The sequence below is a fragment of the Neophocaena asiaeorientalis genome, unplaced genomic scaffold (assembly GCF_003031525.2).
Source record: "Neophocaena asiaeorientalis asiaeorientalis breed wild unplaced genomic scaffold, Neophocaena_asiaeorientalis_V1.1 scaffold204, whole genome shotgun sequence".
NCBI lineage: Eukaryota > Metazoa > Chordata > Mammalia > Artiodactyla > Phocoenidae > Neophocaena > Neophocaena asiaeorientalis.
This window is the reverse complement of record NW_020173922.1, coordinates 6,659,936-6,682,264: the sequence shown is the minus strand read 5'-3', so window position 1 is coordinate 6,682,264 and position 22,329 is coordinate 6,659,936. Positions and strand designations below refer to the sequence as shown.

Below are 22,329 nucleotides of genomic sequence, written 5' to 3'. Positions count from 1 at the left end.
TCTATAACAAAGTACACTCCTGTCATAACCAGTTATTGCATTTATAACATGGGAACTGTTGCCACCTGCTGGTGGTGCTTATGATAAAATTAATACTTGGTGGGCTCTCCAAAATTCCAGTCAAAATTTTAAAATCCCCTTCTAAAGCAGGCAACCACATGAATGGCTTTATGATTATCATATTTGATTAACTCCAATTTTTTTTCTCTGAACAAAAAAGTAGTAAGTATATTAATGAAATTCTAATGTAAACGAGAACCCTCTACTACTAAAAATTGACTTTGCTGACAATGCTACAGGTCTGGGAGTACGGCTGCCAAGTGTGTTCTCCTCCCTTACCCATCTCCTCAACAGGAAGGGATGTAGCCACTAGATGCTCACTCGTTGGATTCAGTATTGAGCTGAGGTGGCAGGCTAATCCTCTCACACTAGTGCAGAGCCTCCGTGAGTCCAGATGACCCACAAGTCTGATCAACTTGTCCAGTGTTTAATGATTTCCTCATGAAGCTGAGCAGAAAAATGACCAAAACAGGCACACAGCCTAAAACTCCAGAGACAGCCAGTGTTCTCAAAAAAACCTGATTCAAAGCTACAAAAAGACCTCAATCAAAAAAGAATCTCAGGGACTTCCCTGGTGGCACAGTGCTTAAGAATCCAACTGCCAATGCAGGGGACATGGGTTCGAGCCCTGGCGCAGGAAGATCTCACATGCCGCGTAACAGCTAAGCTCGTGTGCCACAACTACTAAGCCTGCACTCTAGAGCCTGCAAGTCACAACTACTGAGCCTACGTGCCACAACTACCGAAGCCCGCCCGCCTAGAGCCTGTGCTCCGCAACAAGAGAAGTCGCTGCAATGAGAAGCCCACACACTGCAACGAAGAGTAGCCCCCGCTCGCCACAACTAGAGAAAGCCCACGCGCAGCAACGAAGACCCAACGCAGCCAAAAATAAATAAATAAATAACTTTTTAAAAATTCAAAGGAAATTAACAGCAATTCATAGAATGAAATTTCAAATTTCCAAAAATTATACTCATTAGTGATTAATGTGTGCAAAAAATTTAATTGTGTGCCATTTTGCCCTATCAGATTGGCAAAAATAAGTTAATTTTAAAATAAAACAATAATTTTAAATGCTGGGAGGAAAAAAAGGCCTTCATGAAATGAAGCTAGATACACAAAACTCTTTGTTCTCTCATATATTTTCTTGATAATACCAACATTCCACAAACCTATTTATTTCACAGGTCATATAAGGGGTTACCTCAACCTTCCATTTTACTCAGAGACAGAAGTACTCTACCCAAAACTATACCATCTTAAAATTAGCTCTTAGCTCATGCCTCAAAAATAAGCCCTATTGTCTTTGTGAAAATTAAGGGGTGAAGATTTTGTACCTAAGGAAGAAACACTCAGTTGAACAAACAAATCTTTAAGACTAACGACCTGTTGTGTTATTTATTTATTTATTTTATTTATTTATTTTTGGCTGCGTTGGGTCTTCGTTGCTGCACGCAATCTTTCTCTAGTTGCGGCCAGCGGGGGCTACTCTTCGTTGCGGTGCGCGGGCTTCTCATTGCGGTGGCTTCTCTTGTTGCAGAGCATGGGCTCTAGGTGCACGGGCTTCAGTAGTTGTGGTGAGTGGGCTCAGTAGTTGTGGCTCATGGGCTCTAGGCTGCAGGCTCAGTAGTTGTGGCTCATGGGCTTAGTTGCTCCGTGGCATGTGGGATCTTCCCGGACCAAGGCTCAAACCCATATCCCCTGCATTGGCAGGTGGATTCTTAACCACTGTGCCACCAGCGAAGCCCACGTGTTTTTTAAAATCATGGAGAAAAACCACGCCATTTGTTTCACGAAACTAAGGCTTCTTTCCTACTTCCAATACATCATCAACATAATGTACAACAGCCTAAAATAAAATAATCTCTAGCAACATCAACTAGCCCATGAACTAATAAAGAGCTTCTGAGTGGCTAGTAGTGAAAGATGAATTGAACTCCTATCCAGTCACTGAGAAGAAGCACTCTTCTCAAGTATGTATTGTATAATTAGTTGTTTTAATTTCCATTTCTTATCTTCAACTTATTCTTTAAGTTAACTTTCGTTCTTATATTAAATGTGCTGAATCGAAGTCCATGTAGTTCAAACAAAATATGGGTTCTAAAATCTAAGTTCAGTCACAAGCGGAGGTGCTGTACTATGACTTTCTTCTGCTCATTTTAAGAATATGTGTTATATACCATATAGTTTTTAAATGTGACCAGTTGCCTTGGTGACAGAACACAGAGCAGCAACTCTGCTTTAATTATAAGACAATTTTTAAATAATTTTTATTTTTAAGATTAAGCATCCTCATCGACAATCCAGAAACAGTCCGTGCTCTTTGGATACACACACTTAAAATGGTTAAAAGTGATTCACCAATTTTCAATGACAAGGTATGAAAAAAGAACATGTTCACAGCTGCAGAAGAATTCCTCTGTCCTTTTTTTCCAAAAATCTTATTTTGCTACCAAGCCACTCACCAAACCACAAGGAAAGACAATTTTTCAAAAAGCCAGCAAAACCCAGAAACAAGGATCTAGGTATCAAGCCAAAATTATCCCCTGAAACAACGCTGTTGCCAAAAAAAAAAAAAAAAAAGGATAGGAAGACAAATTTCCATAGCTCATTAGAGAAGCCCTTTAAAAAGAATTCAGAAAGTTAGGACTGGAACTATGGTGGTACAGTGTTCAAAACGCAGATAATTAAAGTTCAGCTTGTGGGCTTCCCTGGTGGCGCAGTGGTTGATAGTCCACCTGCCGATGCAGAAGACACGGGTTCGTGCCCCGGTCTGGGAAGATCCCACATGCCTCGGAGCGGCTGGGCCCGTGAGCCATGGCTGCTGAGCCTGCGCTTCCGGAGCCTGTGCTCCGCAATGGGAGAGGCCACAACAGTGAGAGGCCCGTATACCGCAAAAAAAAAAAAGTTCAGCTTGTTCGTCTTGGGAACATATTAGGCTTTCTCCTATCCCAGCAGAGAAAACAGAAATATGAGCTGCTGGAGCTAATATTAAAATTGTCCTTACCAATGAAAAGCAGGGCAAGAGTCAACAGAAAGAATGCAGAACAGAAGACAAGTCGTTCTGAATCTAGGCTCTACTGCCTAGAAGAAACTGGAAAGTTGAATAGGGCTGAAATTCTTCTGAGCCAGTATCAATAAATTCTAGACTTGGCTCAAAACCAGTGGACTATAGACCACTAATAAATATATCAGGTGACCCACAGTGTTTGTGGTATCAAAAAATATTTTTAAAATTATCTATAAATTTCTATTCTGAAAATCAGATCAAAATGACACTGGGCCATCCAATCAGTTATAGAGTAAAGGGCTTCCTCCAAAGAAAATTTAGCAGAAATTCAGGTTGGAAAGAATGTAACATGGAGTAAATAACATCAGGCTCTCGGTACAATTTTAATAAGGCTTCTACCCGCCCCAGTTGTAAGCAGTACTACTGAGGGAGCTCCCACAGAATGTCTTAGAGGGATGTTTCTCAGAGATAAAAAGGACTGTAAGCTTAACTCTTGACCCCTCCCTCTCTCCTTACCTAAAGCTTGGAGAAGAAAATAAATATTTAATTTTTAACTACTCAAAGCTTTGGGCACATTGTAATACTAATATTTTCTAGTTTTCATTTTCGGAACCTTTGGCTTAATATTTCCTCAATCATGTTGCAATGAAAAATGTCTGAATGTGCCTTAATCAGTAGTACCACATGAAAATATCAAACTTGTTCTTCCATATCTTCTACATAGGAAGAGGGAATCAATGGTACCCTAAATATCCTGCGAAGTTACTCTGTATACTTGACAAAAGATTAGGGCAAACCATTCCACTTCCATATCTTGAGCAGCAGAAGTTAACTAGTCTTCAAACTCATCTTCCCAAATATCTCCATTAGCATCCACAGCATGGAACAACCTGGAAGCATAAAATAAGGTACATTTTAATACACCTGATAGAAACTGAATATAATTTCTTTCCTTTTCTCAAATATACTTTCTGTACTCTTCTGATAACATCTTTGTATATCTTTTCCTCTCCTTTAATCATTCCACTGGCGAGGGCTGAAATATGGGTCCCTTAAAGTTTATAGGAACAGGCCTTTTAAGGATCCAGACAACTCTCTAGGACCAAGCATAAACAATAATGGGAGATGGGTATCACAAAACTGATACTAAATGTGTACAATATGTGGAATAAGCCAAGACTGGAAAATTCAGGTAGTCTAGAAGCTGAACTCATTCAAAACACTATAACTTTATTACACGCTAATCACTCCATCCTCTCCATCTTCACTGTCCTTGCACTCTCCATCTATAGAGTATTTTTCAGTTGCCAATTTCTTTTCCTCCCCTTATGCTACTTAAAATTTATGCAATTTTCAACACTATATTTCCAATGGTTCATGGGAAGAGACTGTTTCTTCAACTTATCTTATAGTTTCATAACACCAATGATTGATTGTAGGTATTCCACAAATGTCTATTAACAAAGATTATCAGCTGATGCTGAAATTGGAGCTGGTGGAGAACAAGATATTCACATTGTGCCAAGGAATCACCCCACAGATCACTTACTAATAACAAAAAGAGAAACCTTACCTTTACAGTGGAACAAATGATAGAACTGAGCATCATACTAACAGTGAGACAGCCTGACTTTATGGATCTGATGTGGTACAACGTGAAGTACATCACCCCTTATTAAGTATTCTTGTCAAAAATGTTACTCTAAATCTAGTCAAACTCCAGTCTAGAGCTAACTTCCACTTTACAGGCAATAGAGAGGATAGAGAAACAAACTCAAAGGTACCATGGAGAAACAAAACTCCAGAAGGTAAGAAGTTATACAGGACAACAGCCTGGACTCCTCAAAAAGTCAATGCTCCCCTCAACGCAAACAAACAAACAAAAAGAAGGTGGGCAAAACTTTTCTCCATTAAGAAACTAAAGAGACAGAACCAAATAAAGTGATTGAACTTGATTAGATCCTGGTATAATAAAACAGCTTCAAGAGATATTTTTAGGGATAGTTGATAAGTCTTAAATATTTTATTATATGATAGTAGGCCATTGTCGTTAAATTTTTTGCAGTACTGTCGTTATATAGAAGACTTTTCTTATCGTAGGAAAGACATGTGAAAGCATATAGAGGGACTTCCCTGGTGGCACGGTGGTTAAGAATCCACCTGCCGATGCAGGGGACACGGGTTTGAGCCTTGGTCCAGGAAGATCCCACATGCCGCGGAGCAACTAAGTCTGTGTGCCACATCTACTGGGCCTGAGCTCTAGAGCCCGTGAGCCACAACTACTGAGCCCACGCGCCACAACTACTGAAGCATATGTGCCTAGAGCCTATACTCCGCAACAAGAGAAGCCACCGCAATGAGAAGCCCACGCACCGCGACCAAGAGTAGTCCCCGCTCACTGCAACTACAGAAAGCCTGCGCGCAGAAATGAAGACCCAACGCAGCCAAAGATAAATAAATTAATTAATTAAAGAAAAAAAAGCATATAGACATGAAGCATCATACTTCCAACTTAGGGTCAAGTAGTTCAGCAATAAATTTAGAAAACAAATATGGCAAAATATTACCAATTGTTCATTTTGGTGGAAGGTATCCTTCCTATTAATCATAGTCCTATCTTTTCTGTATGTTTGAAAATTTTCACTAAAAAATTGAGGAGGATAATAAATAAAAGAAAATCCCCAGATAGTATATTTTCATCATAAAACTCATTTTCAAGAAAATTCATACATGGGGGAAAATATATGAGAATTCTCTAAATAAGCAAAGTACTGAAGTAAAACTTTCTGGGATTATGGTCCGCAAACCAAGTACCCAAAACTGCTGAGACTAGGAGTCTGTGTGTACGTACCGGTTAAAACATGGGGAAACAGGATCAGTGAAATGTTTATAAGGGTTTGCTCTGGAGAGAGAACCCATGCAAATCCAGCAGAAATACTGCATACAGCCGGTACATGTCATCTTGTTACATCCATCTAATTTCTGGTGGGAAAGACAGAGAAAAATATCAAGGCTACAAAAGCAAAAGAGAAATGCACATGACAAAATGATTTGGTACAACATTCTCCTTGTCTTCTCCCTTTTCTAATGCAGGGTGGAGATATACAGGTAACACACAATGATAACTATGAATGCCTAACTCGCTTGCATTACAAGTAAAATACAGAAAACACTTAGCAGGTGTTCCTACAATTAGATACTTAGCAAAACCTCTTCTGATAAACAGTAAATACAAACCAAACATATATAAGTGAAACATACAGTTAGATTAATATTAAAATGTTTGGATTTAATATGTGGGATTTAAACTTTTTACATAAATCTAAGTAAACATTTGGTACCAAGTCCCCCATTCTATAAGAGCTGAGGCATGTCAGAAGTGGTTAACTAGAAGGCCAGTTTCCTTAATGGAGTAACTGGGGCATCACCACAAGGGTCAGCTCAGATATGATGGACTGGAACAACAGAATCAAATGCAAAGACATATTTCAATTTTGAAACATATTAAGATTTTGTCAAGAAGCAGTAGATGTATCTATCTATCTTGACTCAGATGTCTCCATTTCATAAGCAGGCACTTGTAAAACAGCTATTAAATTCCAGGGTATATAGTTCGGAGGAGAAGTCAGGCTTGATTCTTTTTTAGTCACGTAGATGAGTTAAGAGTTGACTGTAGCTCGAGTATGGCCTCTTTATAACCCACTCAATTTTGAGGTGGATATAATGTGAGAACAACTGTCACCGTATGAAAGCACTTTGAAATGGGAAGCCTACATACATTTTAGGTCAATAACAATATTTAGTAGTAAATTTACATCTTCCAAGTTAAGAAAGTTTAATAAATACCAAAATGTGTTTTCTTAATTAGGCACAAAATTAAAAGGCTTCTTGAGGAAATCGTAACATGCTTGCAATTAGGTTTGCCGCCATGTCTGTCCCCAAACCTTTACCTCAATGGGAGTCCCACAACATGGGCAGCTCTTTGAGTTCTTTTCTAGCCACTCCTTACTTTCCATCTCTTCCAGTGCCTTCTGAATCACCCTCTTACCATACCTCTGTTCCAAAAATCTTTTATTGGCCTCATCTGCTTGCAGGTACTCATTTCGTAAGTCCATTAATTTCTCTAGAAAGTGAAATGGAAAATTAACTTTTATACAACTTGTAATGCTGATTAAAAACCATTAAAATTGGCCATAACCTTTGACTACTCAATAATGCTATTCCTGGGATTTTATCATAAGGAATTAATCCAAAGTAAAGTTACATATAAAAATGGCAAACGAATTAAATGTCCAAGGGAATAATTATGTGTGGAGCCACTTAAGATATAATATTTAGTTATTAAAACTTATAATTAGGATGGCTACAACTCAGTTAAAATACTCATTATGGAATTCAGAAAAAAGCATATTTAGGTTGTAACTAGGTAAAAATTACACGTGCATGAAAGACAAAGAACAGACAGGAATCCTCCAAGTAGAAAAGCTGGACTTGTTAAAGGTGACAGAATAACAGCTTATCTTTTTCCTTTGCTTTTAAGTTATTAATGTTGACATTTTTGTGCAACTAGTACAACTAGTAGTACAGTTTAAGACTGACTTATCTAAATGACACAAAGGTTGAAACAGATGCTGATTTTCTACTAAATCAGCATCATTCACCATTTGATAACAACAGGCCTACCAAATTAAACAAGAGCACCATGGCAAAGACCAGCTATTCAATTCTGTATATGAAAAGAAGCCAGTGAATAAAGTTTACCACCCACAGGAAATGAAAAGTCCCTCCTGTCAACTTTTCCCCTTAATACTCTTCAGTCTGGTCTCTACTGCTTTATCACTTAACTCAAATGGAATGGGCAGCCATTCCCAAAGGCTTTAGTTGTATACAAGGCTTTTGCTCACAATTCTATTACCTTAATTTTTCAACACAATTAATTAAAGACCTCTCTCAACAATGTTCTAGCTATGTTATTAATTTACTTTCCTCACATTATTTAGAGGTGGACATCTTCCCTCTAAATGCAGTGGACATCTTCAGGGGCAGAATTCTATCTGCACTTTTGCTTCACTTGTGAATCCTTTCTCCGTGTTGTTCATTCCCATGACTCCGTCACTTCTACTTAGATGTAGCAGACATGTATTTTTTTATCCTGTCACTTTTATCTCCTCTACTAATTCAAAACGTCTTTGTGTTCCTAGACATCTTAAGGACAAAGGTTACTGCTCTGATGTTCTCAAAATAATAAAATTATTAGTATATCATATATTTTGTATGGTAACATCAAATATATAGATATAGAGACTGAGAAAGAGATTCCTAATTTTGCTGAAGCCCCCAAGCCTATCTTTGATTTCTTCCCCAAACACTGTGAAACACCCGAAATGTACTTCAGCCTCTCAATGATAAGGATGCAGAAGTCTAAAGTAAAGGCTAACATTATATTCTGGTGAGTTCTCCATCCCATCTGCCTATAAACACTACAAAACTCTGCAATAGGCAACTGGAAGTACTGTATTTACTCATTCTCCGCTCGGAGTCCTTTCTTAGAGATAATGACACTGATAATTAATTAATAACTAATTAATTAATAACAATTAATAACTATAGTAATACTGGCATTACTAGTTACCATTTTGTGGTTTAAGACTTAAATATAAGACATAACACCATAAAACCTCTAGAAGAGAACACAGGCAAAACATTTCCTGACCAAGGCAATGGAAATAAAAGCAAAAATAAACAAATGTGACCTAATCTAACTTACAGGCTTCTGTACAGCAAAGGAAACCGTAAACAAAATGAAAAGACAACCTATAGGCTGGGAGAAAACATTTGCAAATGATGTAACCGACAAGGTCTAAATTTCCAAAATATACAAACAGCTCATACAACTCAACAAAAAACAAACAAACAACTCAATGGAAAAATGGGCAAAACAACTAAATAGACATTTCTTCAAAGAAGACATCCAGATAACCGAAAGACATATAAAAAGAGGCTCATCACTGCTAACTTTGCAGCAAGAGAAGCCACCGCAATGAGAAGCCCGTGTACCGCGACGAAGAGTAGCCCCCGCTCGCCACAACTAGAGAAAGCCCACGTGCAGCAACAAAGACCCAACACAGCCAAAAATAAATAAATTTATACAAATAAATAAATAAATAAAAATAAAAACTAAACTTTAAAAGAAAAAAAGAGTCTACAGGGGAGTTCCCTGGCAGTCCAGTGGTTAAGGTTCCATGCTCCCAATGCAGGGGGCACGGGATCAATCCCTGGCCAGGGAACCAAGATCCCACATGCCACACATCAAGGCCAAAAAAACCCCAACAGAATAACACACAAGTCTACAAATAACAAATGCTGGAGGGGGTGTGGAGAAAAGGGAACCTTCCTACATTGTTGGTGGGAATGTAAATTGGTGTAGCCACTATGGAAAACTGTATGGAGATTCCTCAAAAAACTAAAAATAAGAGTTGCCATATGATCTAGCAATCCCACTCCTGGGCATGTATCCAGACAAAACTATAATTCAAAAAGATACCTATGTTCACAGCAGCACTATTTACAATAGCCAAGACATGGAAACAACCTAAATGTCCATCGCCAGAGGAATGGATAAAGAAGATGTGGTATGTATATAGATACAACAGAATATTACTCAGCCATAAAAAAGAATGAAATAAGGCCATTTGCAGCAACATGGATGGACTTTGAGATTATCATACTAAGTGAACTAAGTCATAAAGACCAATACCATATAATATCACTTACATGTGGAATCTAAAATATGACACAAATGAACCTATCTACAAAACAAAAACAGACTCACAGACATACAAAACAGACTTGTGGTTGCCAAGGGGGAGGGGGCCTGGGGAGATTGGGAGATTGGGGTTACCAGATGCAAACTATTGTATTTATATAGAATGGATAAACGACAAGGTCCTACTGTATAGCACAGGGAACTATATTCAATATCCTGTGATAAACCACAATGGAAAAGAGTATGAAAAAGAATGTATACATATGTATAACTTAATCACTTTGCTGTGCAGCAGAAATTAACACATTTTAAATCAACTATATTTCAATAATTTAAATAAATAAATACACAAACTAAAAAAGAAATAGTTATCATTTTGCATTTTCCATACATTAGCCCATTCTCAAACTATGGTTAAGTACCAGTTTTTTTCCCTCACTCTGTCAAGGACCAGTACTTTTGCAAAATATAATCAAATGAATTATTAGAAAAATGAGGGTAAAAAGACAAAAAATATAAGCCTAAATTTTTATTAGGTCTGACTGCCATAAAATTTAGTCAGTGAATAGCGATAGCAAAATCGTTATTATAGTTTCAAACACTGACTCTCAATTTCTGTATTTACCTTGTCACAGACCAGTATAACAACTATTACAACTTTAAGTAGCACTACAATAGGTCATTTCAAACTTACAAGAACCTTATGAAGTAGCTATTATCATCAGCCCTTTTAGTTTGAGAAAGACTAAGTCACCAAAGTCTAGCCAAACTGATGTCCAGGGCCTGATTCCTCAAACCTTAATCTAGATCAGAAATGGCTAACAGGTTTTACCTCCTGTGACTACCTCAATAGAGGGTGGCCTTCTGAAGCACTGTGCTGAGGAAGATTCTGAGGCCTCCCTGGGCTCACTGAGAAAGCACTTGATGACTGATCAAACATGTGTACAGTGGAAACAAGAGTGATGGCTTAGATGCTCTGCATCTGCCGACCAGGATCTACATTATTCCATATTCATAGACAGAAATTACCCTGTCATTCCTTCCCTGGAATGCTCCCCCCGATATCTGCGTGGCTTGTTTCCTTACTTCCTTCAAGTCTTTACTCAAACCACTTTGCCAGCCTCCCCTGGTTTTTTCTAAATAAAATCCAAAGCCCCTTCCCCTTCAAAACACTTCATAGCCTGTCCCTGCTTTATTTTTTTTTTCCCTCTTCAGCATTTACCACCATCGAATATTCTTATTTATTTTGTTTGCCTATCTCCCCCATTAGAATGTAAGTTCCATGAGGGCATTTGGTCACTGCTGTATCCCCAGAACCTAGGACAGTAACTGACTCAAAAGTATGTGTTGAACAAACACAGAAGAACACAATTCTTCCAAACTGAAGAATTGAAGTGATGTCTCTTTTTATTTCCGGTGAGTGGGGGGAGGCGGGTGGAGCGCTGGGAGACTGAGTTCACACAGTTACAACCTACCTGCAGTCACCTTACATGGAGAAACCCCATGGTAGGTCAATCTGCATAAAGTACAGAAGGCAAAATTGCAGCTGGAACAGATGCCCATCGTGCAGCCAGGCTCCTGCATCACAGGCAGCTGGCAGGATGGGCGGGGGCAGTACACCACATCTGCCATCAGGTCCAAGGTAGACTGGAGGAGAAGGCGGTCATAACGGGCAAATAACTCCGCTTCCACTAGCTCTTTGACCTGGAGGGAAATATAAAACATCATAGGTTTGATGATTTCCCAACCAGTTCTGATCCTTAGGAAGCTAGTGTAAACCAGAGGCACATAAACTAAAACTCTACCTTCAAAATCAAACCAAGTTATGGGAGGTCTACATCTTGACTGAGATGGTGGTTACATGGGTCTACACATGTGTAAAAACTAAGCAGACAGGGGGAAGGGTGAGCTGTGACAGGGCGAGAGAGAGTCATGGACATATACACACTAACAAACGTAAGGTAGATAGCTAGTGGGAAGCAGTCGCATGGCACAGGGATATGGCTCGGTGTTTGGTGACCTCCTGGAGGGGTGGGATAGGGAGGGTGGGAGGGAGGGAGACGCAAGAGGGAAGAGATATGGGAACATATGTATATGTATAACTGATTCACTTTGTTATAAAGTAGAAACTAACACACCATTGTAAAGCAATTATACCCCAATAAAGATGTTTAAAAAAAAAACAAAAAACGAAGCGACAGTACACTTTAAATGAGTACATTTATGCATTAATGGAGTTGACTGAAAAAAAAAAGGAAACCAAGCAGGCTGTCTTTAAAAGTCTGTAAAACATTTGGTTAACTATTCTAAGACATAACCCCTCCAGATCCCAACGTCACATAAAGACAGGGTAGAACTTCCCCCACCTAGCAGATATACAGAGTAAATCACCAGAATTACTTTACTTTTTTAACTGCTCATCCCTGCGGACGACCACACATTCCAAAGCCAGCAAAGGAAGCATTTACATTTGCTTAAACTAAGATCGTGGCATTCTTGATGGATACAATGAAACAACTTGTGGGCTGGCTCCCAGGCCTCAGACTGCCCTGATGAGCCCTATCAAGAAGTTCCTGAGAAAATGTCTCCCTTTGTGAGAGAGAATTAGGGGGCAGCTGTCAGCAGAGTAAAAGAGTTTACCTGACCAGGAGTGGCCACTGAAGGGCACTTGGGTTCTGGGCAGTTGAGGCACTGAACTTGGCCATCTCTGATCTGGATTTCAAAGTAGTCCTTGAGACAGGCTTTGCAGTACACATGCCTGCAGTCCAAGAAGTACATGCACTCACCACCCAGCTTCTCACAGAAGCAGATACTGCACAGGAACAATTTACTATTAAAGCATTTTATCTGTTGAGCCTGATCGAAGTCCAAGATTTCCTGGATCAGACTGGACAACGATTCCACATCCTGCACGGCTCTCTCGTCCACAACTTCCGCTTGGTCTACATCAGATCCAGCAGCTCCTCCAAAATCTAGCTCTGTGTTGGAAGAAGCTTGAGCCATCCTCCTCTGAACTTTTTTCTGAGAACCCATCTTGAGTTCAAAAGGAGAGACAATATTCAGATACGCTAAGGTCTCTTCTTTAAGAAACTGCATCCAGGCAAACAGGACCACACTGCCGCGGTGTTCTTCCCACAGGTTGTCTAAGTGCTTGCAGAGAGCAGACAGCTAGGGGAAAACACATGAGGATGCTGGTAAGTTTGGAAAGATGACGATGCTGTCAACTCCTGATTTCCCTTGAAATCTTTTGCGGTCAGGGTTTTCCACCTCCTAACGTGATTTTTCACTTCTGTGATGAACTGTGCTGCACAACAGCATCAGTGTTCTTATCGAAGCACTTCTTAAACTATTCGGCAACACGAGCCACAGTAGAACACAAGGTCAGAAGCTAAAAGAAGTATCATTAAAACAAGAGAAACAGCAAGACTCTACCAAATGCAGAACTAGGCTTACATACGAGCCACTGCAATGGGGGACTTTTTCTGTTCTTTATTTTTCTTCACGTTAGTATTGCTACCTCGTGTAGGAGAAGAGATCTAGTTCTAAAATGAACTATTTCTATTCCTTGGAGTCCTAGCCCTGTAGGTACCCTACAACAATGATTAGGAAAAGAACAGTTTAAAAATACCATCCAAACCTTAAAATTAATTCTTTCAGTCGTATCAAGAAGCCACCTCGTGCGAAAGAATCACTAACAGAATCTAACCTCAGAGTCCTTGGTATTCAGATTTACAAGCTGATTTCAACTAAGCAATCTGGGCTTACACCAGATCCTGGCTAATAGAGGGAGGCAGGCTGATATTGAATCCAGACATGATTATAAGCCCTTAACATGGTTTGGCTGCCATAGGCAAAGCTCACATTTCCTAACCTAAGCAACCAAAGTTTAAACTATTTTCACTTTTCCTCCTTAAAACGGGTCTGTTCATGGGCTTCCCTGGTGGCGCAGTGGTTGAGAGTCCGCCTGCCGATGCAGGGGACACAGGTTCGTGCCCCGGTCTGGGAAGATCCCACATGCCGCGGAGCGGCTAGGCCTGTGAGCCATGGCCGCTGAGCCTGCGCGTCCGGAGCCTGTGCTCTGCAATGGGAGAGGCCACAACAGTGAGAGGCCCGCGTACCGCAAAACAAAAAAAACCCAAAAAACTGGTCTGTTCAATTTGAAAGGCAAATATAAGAAGATTTTCCATTAGAAATGTAAAATATTTTAAAGTAGAGCTCAGGAATCATAAGCAGCTTTTCTTTTTAAGGTAAACATTAAAAAATAAGCCTTCCAGATATAAATGAATTTTGTAAATTTGAATACCAGGTGAAAAAGGACCACATTCTCTCTTCCTTACGCTGCGTAGTGCTATTCACTAAACCCTATACAGGCACAAAATGAAACACTTACTGACTACTTCAAGATTGGACAACTAATGCTTTTATACATTTGCATGAATATGCTTATATGATCAACCAGAAACCTGATGAAATCTTTAAAATGTAATAAATACTAAAAGGGAAGCCTTGTTCGTGAGTATTGTTTGGGCTACCAAGTCCAGTGGAGAAGCCATTCTCCTCCATCCTCTTTTCTTCTCTAGTCCCTTCTCAAAAGAGGCATCTGAGATGTACATAAATGTGAGGAATAAGGGAGGAAGAAAGAGAAGAGCATAAGAGAGACTGTGTATATATATTGGAAGAGGAATAATGGAAAATACTAGAAAACTAAACCCACTTCTATCTACCAACCAAATTCAGTGAGGGACAGGTCCATGAATCAACTTCACTATCAACAGGTGAAATTCATGATGCCAAGGAATCAGGGCCCAGTAACAAACAAGAACTGAAGAAGGACAAAACTTTGATAGAGAACCCTACTGTAATTTTAGCTGTGTAACATAAAATAATGAATAACCCTCTTCTCCCCACACCCTAAAAGCCAGCATTAAGTAGATGCTATTTGGCTGGAATCTGAAACTGTATATGTGCAAACATGCATGGACATAAAGTATCAAGAGCTCTCTAGAGAAATGGGACTATAAACCTCTAGATAATTCAGTCAACTCTCAGTGATCTAAATGTCAAACATCTTTGATATTCTTGGGCAAATCATCCACTGTCTTGCATGTGTTGCCTCTGACACAGATATTAAAATGTAAGGTAAAATTCCTTTTTATTCTACATGTATTATTCTTTCTTAAAGTTTAATTTTGTTTTTAAACTGTAAGTTCAACTTTACAAAAGCACTCTCATCTAAAGATTAGACTGGCGATGAGCAGGGGTGGGAATGAAAATTACATGATCAAAAAGGAAAAACTGACAGCTGTTCCTTGAGGTCAAGTAACTCTGACAGCTTTTGTCTTAATACATCAGCCTATCAATCTTCATCATGACTTCTAGAAAAATAACTGCTACTGATCCATTATCTACCCCAGAATACATTATATTAGCTTCAAGCCATATTTATGTCTCAATCAAGAGTTGAGGTTGTTACTAGAAAAAGATATACAACCCAGAGGAAATGAAGATCATAATATAAGATCTCAAGCCTTAATGAGATATCTACAGGAATCATACACATTTCTATTTGTGTGCATTCACACCTATGTGAGAGTAGTCAACAACTCTGTTATTAATATACAGACTTTTAAAAATAAAAGCACTCTTACGTTTTCTTAGGACATATTTATTATAACTACATTAGCTCAATTTTAGTCCTCCTAACTACAATTAAATCTTTCATTTAAGGAATGGATAAGAAACTAAAAAAAAATAAAAAGCAATACGAGGGCTTCCCTGGTGGCACAGTGGTTGAGAGTCCGCCTGCCAATGCAGGGGACACGGGTTCGTGCCCCGGTCTGGGAAGATCCCACATGCTGCGGAGCGGCTGGGCCCATGAGCCATGGCTGCTGAGCCTGCGCGTCCGGAGCCTGTGCTCCGCAGCAGGACAGGCCACAACAGTGAGAGGCCCACGTACAGCAAAAAAAAAAACAAAAAACAAAAAACAAAAACAAAAAAAAGCAATACCAACATCTAAGGAAAATGAGGAGGACCTTATAGTATCCATTACAATACAGATTAAATAGGAAAATAACAAGACAAAGAGAGAAACAATATACTTGATTAAAAATTACTCCTACTGCAATTCAAAATGATTAATCGTTCTAATTACACCATTCTTTTCTAAAACACCAAACATTTTCAATTTATTAACATTACAATTCATGAAGGCAAGGGAAAAAGAAATTACAAAATCAAACCCATTTGTTCTTCATGCACTGAATTCAAGATCATCAAGGTAGTGTTCAATTAAAGATGATTTTTAAGTTTCTAAAGATGGATAGGAGAAATTAAGTTTCGGGTCTAACCTGAGTTGGTGACAGCCATTTGCCACTAAGTGTGAATGAAGGTGGGGCGGAGGATGGATAATCTGGTGGCAGTTCAAAGTTCAGCACAAGTGGAGGCAGAAAGCAAATGGTGTATTCAAAGCCACTATTCTGGAGACACTCATTTGAATTGCCTGAACCAAAAACAAAGATTAGAAAGGATCAGTTGGTCAACACTTGAGTGTCCGTTACTGCTGAGCAATGCTCAAGAAAAACGTAATGCTTTGGTTCAGGGGATAAAAACCCTGCCCCAAAGCACCTTCTATTCCCTAAGGTTACTTCGTAGCCGCCACCTTAAAAAAAAAAGTCTTGTAAGCCCTTAAAAAAATCTACTAAGCATCATGAAATTTAAAATGAAGATACACAACTTATTCTTGTATACACTTTTGAGTATAATTCCTAACACTAATGACAAGTAATAACACAATGTTTTCTTTTGTTGTTGTTTTACAGTAGATGATTAAAGACACAATCTAGAGAAAAGGACGTTTATTTCTATCAAAGAGCCACGACCTACTTAGACCAGCATGTGCCAACTACCCATGAATCATAGTTGGGAGAATTTGTGCCAGTACAAGGATCTCTTGAGGGCAAGATACAACACACAACACTCTCACAATCGAAGCTTCATTTTCAGTTATCACACTTAATTTGTTTGCTCAAAGCCTTTATAGTAGAAACATTTTAAGAAAGTGTTCACAGATGACATCTCGTACATTGGTATCAAAAGTACCAGTTTTCAACTCTTTTCTGAAGCAGAAGGTCACAGAGTAGCAGCAAGTGTCATGTGTTTATGGTGGTTGAAAAGATTCTGGAAACCAAATAGTATTAACAACCGCCATGGTACTTTAAATCTTTCCAAGTGTTTTCACATATATTATTTCATTTTCTCTTTTATTATCCCTATTTAACAGCCAATGACTCATGGCTAATGAACTGCTAGTTAAGACGATTAGGATGCATGAAATATGCAGGATAATATCCTAATTCAGTGATCAAAAAGGCAGGATCAAATTCAAAACTGTTCAGCCCCAGCTCAATTTTCAATTAAAAGAGAAACAGGCATTAAATCTGTAATACTACCATATATCACTAATGCCTATAAATACAAGATAATAAATAATTTAGGGTACACTAAGAAACTGAGAATAACCTTTATTTAGAAAAATCTGTTTAAGAGAATATTAACTAACCGCTCACAAATATCTTGAAATTTTGTGGTAAGTCCAAATAGATCCTGGTTTCTCCACCTTGGACAGACTCTGCTTTTCTAAATTCATCTCCATCATAAATACTCGCCAGGGCCAGCAATTCATCCTCCTGAGCTTCTCGGTCTTCTGACGACATTTAATTTTCTGAGGAGCTGAAGACAATCATTCAAGTCAGTTAAGAACAGAAAAGGCACAGAGTTTGGAAAAGTCTAGCAGCACTGTCCACGGCCCCCCCGCACACCCCCCAAAAAGAAAGTTCCTCAAAAACAACTGCAAAGAATTAATCAATATTCTCACTTTTCTGTCAAACTAAAGATGACAGGCATATCTAATATTCCAGTAGCTCTGCAACAGTAACAGCCTTTTCCAAAAAGGAGAGTTGTGGTTCTTTTAATTGCTGACTTTATCAGTTAGGTATGATTTAAGAAAAAAAGCACAATCAAAAATATCACAAATTAGTTTGACTTGCCCACTGAACTTCCGAAAATGCCTTGCTCATAAAAGTAGTCAAAGTATACTTGATATGCTTAAAAATAAATGAATTTTTAAAATCCACAGCAATCTCTAGGACAGGTTTTCTCAAACTCCGCGCTACTGACATTTTGGAACAAACAATTGTTGTGGGAGGTTATCCTGTGCATTAGAGGATGTATATCAGCATCCCTGGCTTCAACCTACTAGATACCAATAGCATCCCTTTTCCTCAAGAGTTGTGACAGTCACAAATATCGCCAGACACAGCCAAATATCCCCCCCCTTGCATAGGGAAGGCGGAAGAAAATTGCTCCCAGTTGAGACCACCCTACTCTAGAGAATGTTACAGGGACAGATACTATGTAAGACAGATAACTGAGGAAGTAGCAAAATAACATTATATTTTTGAAACAATAATGAATTTTGTCAAATCAATTGTAACATTTATCATTAAGGTAACACCAACAGTGAAAATATGCTACAATTAAACTGTACAATGCTTTTTAATCACAGCAACTGAAAGATGCACCACACTATCAGATAATTTAAATGTGCAAAAAATATGTAGTGAGAATCTACAAAAATTACTTTAATAAAACAACCACCAAAAATTACCATTCTATCAATTAAAATATTGGACTATAACTGCATTTGCAAATATGCTCCCTCTTGGCTGAAATATTTTTCTAAACTGAAATGCACAGAATTGAAAAGTTAGGACATGGTTTTTCACATTATAAAAGGTGATACTACAAAACTTAGACAAATTCATTTAAAATGATTCCATTTTCAAAAAGTACGTTTTTCCAGCAGATGATAACAGTTCTGCTTGAGCTGTGTCCCTAAGACACAGTGACGTATTCTATTCGAGGTCAGTTAGTACCTGTTAATAACAACCAGAAGAAAAGGATATTAGCATTGCAGTCCGTATTTCAGCTCAGTTTGGAACTCAAGCAAATCTCATTTATTCTCCAGATGATGGAGATGAGACTGCTGAAGCTGGATAAGAGGCCAAGATGTGGAACTCATACTAGGTATACTACAGAAATCCTGCCAATTGCAGAAAAAAAATACAAAAGATGGTGTTAGGACCCTCTCCAAATTTAAATTCTGAATTTCCGTTACCATCACTTAAATCAAACACATCCTAACACACAGTCAATCCTAATCTACAGCTGCATATTACTCTCCTAGGTCAGCCTAACTGAGGCACGTGGTTGAACGGACATGTGCATGTCCCCAGTAATAAGAGCACCCTTCTTATCTGACTGCCTTCAGCCCCAGGAGGAGCTGAGGAGAAACACCGAGGTCATAGGAGAGGACAGTACAGCATGCTCCCATAACAAACGACTTCCTGCGGTTTTCTTGATTTTGTTTTTCCTTTCCTCTTCTGCTTCCTCTATTCCTTCACTTCCTATCCCCCTCCAGTTTGTCCTCTTGCCTGCTAATGAATTAATCCTGCCAGGGACACTCAACATTAGGTTAATTTAAGCAAGACAGTAGGATATTTAAAAACAAAACAATAAAAGCGCACACACACACACTTTTAAGTCCTATTCTAAATGCTTTACCAGGCTTCTTAACTGGGAATTAAGGAGAAGGGGAGAGTGGTCCATAGATGGGTTTTAGAGAATCCTATGAACATCCTAATATTATATGCAAAAAGTATGATATAAAACCATAATTTTAAAACCAGATTCTCAGATGTGTGACTCCCAAATAAGCTAAGAATGAAATTCAGGATTAATTTACATTTACTGAGTAGTATTACTATGTACTATACCGTCTTTTCACATTACTTAATTGTAAACAATTTTACCAGGTGTAGTACATGGTGATAATGTAATTAAGCTTTTTGTTTCTTCCTGTTCAAACATTATAAATGGGGTGAGATGAATTTATAGTTTCTGGTTTTAGATTAGTGTTCTCTACCTTGTCTGCATGGTAGAATCACCTGAGAAGCTACTTTTAAAATCCCAATACCCAGGCGATACCCCAGTGCAATTCAATCAGGCATCCGTAGCTATCCAAGCTCTCCACGTGATTCTAATGAGCAGCCAGGCTTAAGCTCTACTCCAAGCTGTTTCCCATCGGCAGCTCCTCATGACCTACCCCCCCAGACCCCAGCTTCTGAAGCTGCCACTGGGTCCCAGTCCCTTAATTCAGATCGCTGACCTAGATTTCCTTCTGATTCTATCCATTCAGCTTTCAAGACCCATATCCAAAGCCCCTATTCCACGTAAAATTTTCCAATTAGATATCATGTCTTTCTTTAAAAATCCAGCAAACTTTTCTACTGCAATTTTCCTGTGATATTGTCACAACCCACCTTGCACTACAGTTCTTCCTCCGAACTCGCGCTTCCTCTCCTACCAGACCGCATTAGCTCCTTAAGGGTGAGGATCAAGTCTTTTGCATCTGCGTATATTGTTCTCAGCATCTACCAGTGCCTTACATTAGACACTGGAAAAAGTGAGAACTGAATTGGGGTGAGACGCAGTGTGCTCTTATGGGGGACTAGAATCAAGGTTCAGTGACAGCGTTGCCACATCCCACTAGGAGCAGGTTGGGTCGGTCGTCACAATAACCGTAAGAACAGTCACTTAGGGAGCTCTTACCGTGTGTCAGGCATTGTACTGAGCCCTTTAAATGCATTAGCTCGTTACATTCCCACAGCCCCATGGAGCAAGTCCTGGCCCTACTTCCATTATACAGAGAAAAATGACATTTTAAGTCCTTGCTGGCCCAAAGTCACACAGCTAATACATAACTAAACCTGGATTCGGACCACCCTGTTTCCTCAGCCGTAACACGGGAACGAGAATAAACCCCGGTGCCACGACACAAGAGAGAATTCAAGTTTAATATTACTTTTGGCAAACCGGAAACCGCTACATCAGTGAGGGAAGGCCCCTCCTCCTCCGGGTTTCCCTTGGGCCTGGGAAAATCCTACTCATACTCCCAGGCCACACCGTGCGGGCTCCAGCCCTGGGGTCTGCCCTGGCTCCGGGCTCAGCACGCCGCTGCCGGTGTCTCCACCGCTCACCGCGGGGTGTGGAGTCCTTGTTTGTGAGACTCACCTACAACTTGGGGGCAGGCCCGAGCCCTGCTACCTGCCCCGGCGCTTGGACACGGAGGGCGCTGCACGGGTGTGGGCCGTCCCGGGGCGTCCCAAAGGAGCAGGGCCTGGTCCTTCCCCTTCCTCCTCTAAGCGCCCCGTGGGTCTTAGCCGGGCCGGGCTGTGGGCGCCCAGTCCCGGGTCTGGGGAGCTGAAGCCCGCTGAGCAGTCCCGGCCCGGCCGCCCTTCTCTGCCTCGCGCGCCCGGAGCGCAGTCCCCACCGTACCTTCCGGCTGCCCCGCCGTGCCGGGCCCGACAGTTCCGCCCTCCACCCTAGCTCCGGGTCCCCTCACCTCCACTCGCCGGCTCCGCCTGGAGACGCCCGGCTCAACCAGCGTACCGCCTCTTCAGTCTTCGGAGCTGTCAGCTGAGCGGCGCGGATCTGGCTGGGAGTCCTCCGCGTGAGAAGGGCTCTGCGCAGCCGCCTTGACCGCCCCGGCCCCTCGGCCGCCCCCCGCAGGTCAAAGGCGGCGCTGCAGGAGCGACCATCGTCACCCGTACCGCAGCCCTGCACACTTAATAAGTATGCCTCTGGAGAACTTGACACAAATGCAGATTCTGGGGCCCCCTACCCAGGGGGGTCCTTTTAGTACTTCTGTGACAGTGTCCGGAAATTAGAATTTTTACCAATCCCTACAGGTGATCATGAGGCAGCGATCTACCGGGGGCAGACGTTCCTATAACAATCCCAGACCTGCTCCCCCAGATAGACTACGCAAGCCTCTTCTCCCTCCTCGGATCCCGGTCTCAGAAATGGTGCCCATCTTTCTGACACCTCCACTATGAAGGCATTCACTCATTGTTCATAACAGTAATAACTACCATGTTTATTAAGCATAGGATGCTTCAGGCCCTGTGCTACGTGCTTTATGTAAATTTTCTCTTTATCTTCACTATAGCCTTATGATTTCGGTACCATCTGTTATTCCCACTTTAAGAGTGAGAAAACTGAAACTTAGAGAGGTTCAAGAATTTACCAAAGGGTACACGATTATTAACAGGCTGAGTGGGAGTTAAAATTACATGTCCCCTACCTCATGCCATATGCAAAAATTAACTCAAAATGGATCAAAGACCTAAATGTAAAAGGTGAAACTAAAAAACTCTTAAAAGAAAATGTTGGAATAAATCACGAACTTGGATTATGCAGTAGGTTCTTAGATACGAAAAAAAGCGCAAGAAACGAAAGAAAAAGTAGATAAATTGGGTTCATCAAAATTAAAAACTTTTTTGGCTTCCCTGGTGGCGCAGTGGTTGAGAATCTGCCTGCCAATGCAGGGGACAAGGGTTCGAGCCCTGGACTGGGAAGATCCCACATGCCACGG

At 40.2% G+C, this 22,329-nt stretch overlaps 1 protein-coding gene across 6 annotated transcripts in view; it reads right to left on the bottom strand.

The window, feature by feature from the left end:
- The window catches only part of RNF14 (ring finger protein 14), a 28,468-nt gene extending 7,077 nt beyond the window's left edge, over positions 1 to 21,391 (bottom strand). Inside the window, exons 1-8 of one of the 6 annotated variants that reach the window (XR_003004078.1) lie at positions 20,967 to 21,205; positions 17,395 to 17,564; positions 16,184 to 16,335; positions 12,477 to 13,004; positions 11,312 to 11,540; positions 7,021 to 7,193; positions 5,922 to 6,052; positions 3,815 to 3,960 (exon numbers count right to left, since the gene is read on the bottom strand). Coding sequence is in view for 5 of the 6 variants with exons in the window: in XM_024752279.1 (XP_024608047.1) it covers positions 3,903 to 3,960; positions 5,922 to 6,052; positions 7,021 to 7,193; positions 11,312 to 11,540; positions 12,477 to 13,004; positions 16,184 to 16,335; positions 17,395 to 17,548 (1,425 nt within the window). In the remaining variant the exon portion in view is untranslated. Of the gene's footprint in view, positions 1 to 3,440; positions 3,961 to 5,921; positions 6,053 to 7,020; positions 7,194 to 11,311; positions 11,541 to 12,476; positions 13,005 to 16,183; positions 16,336 to 17,394; positions 17,565 to 18,769; positions 18,997 to 20,966; positions 21,206 to 21,297 lie in introns of those variants that run through there. The other 5 variants (XM_024752279.1, XM_024752278.1, XM_024752280.1 and 2 more) reach the window with 5 other exon arrangements.
- Between the last annotated feature and the right edge of the window lie 938 nt (positions 21,392 to 22,329).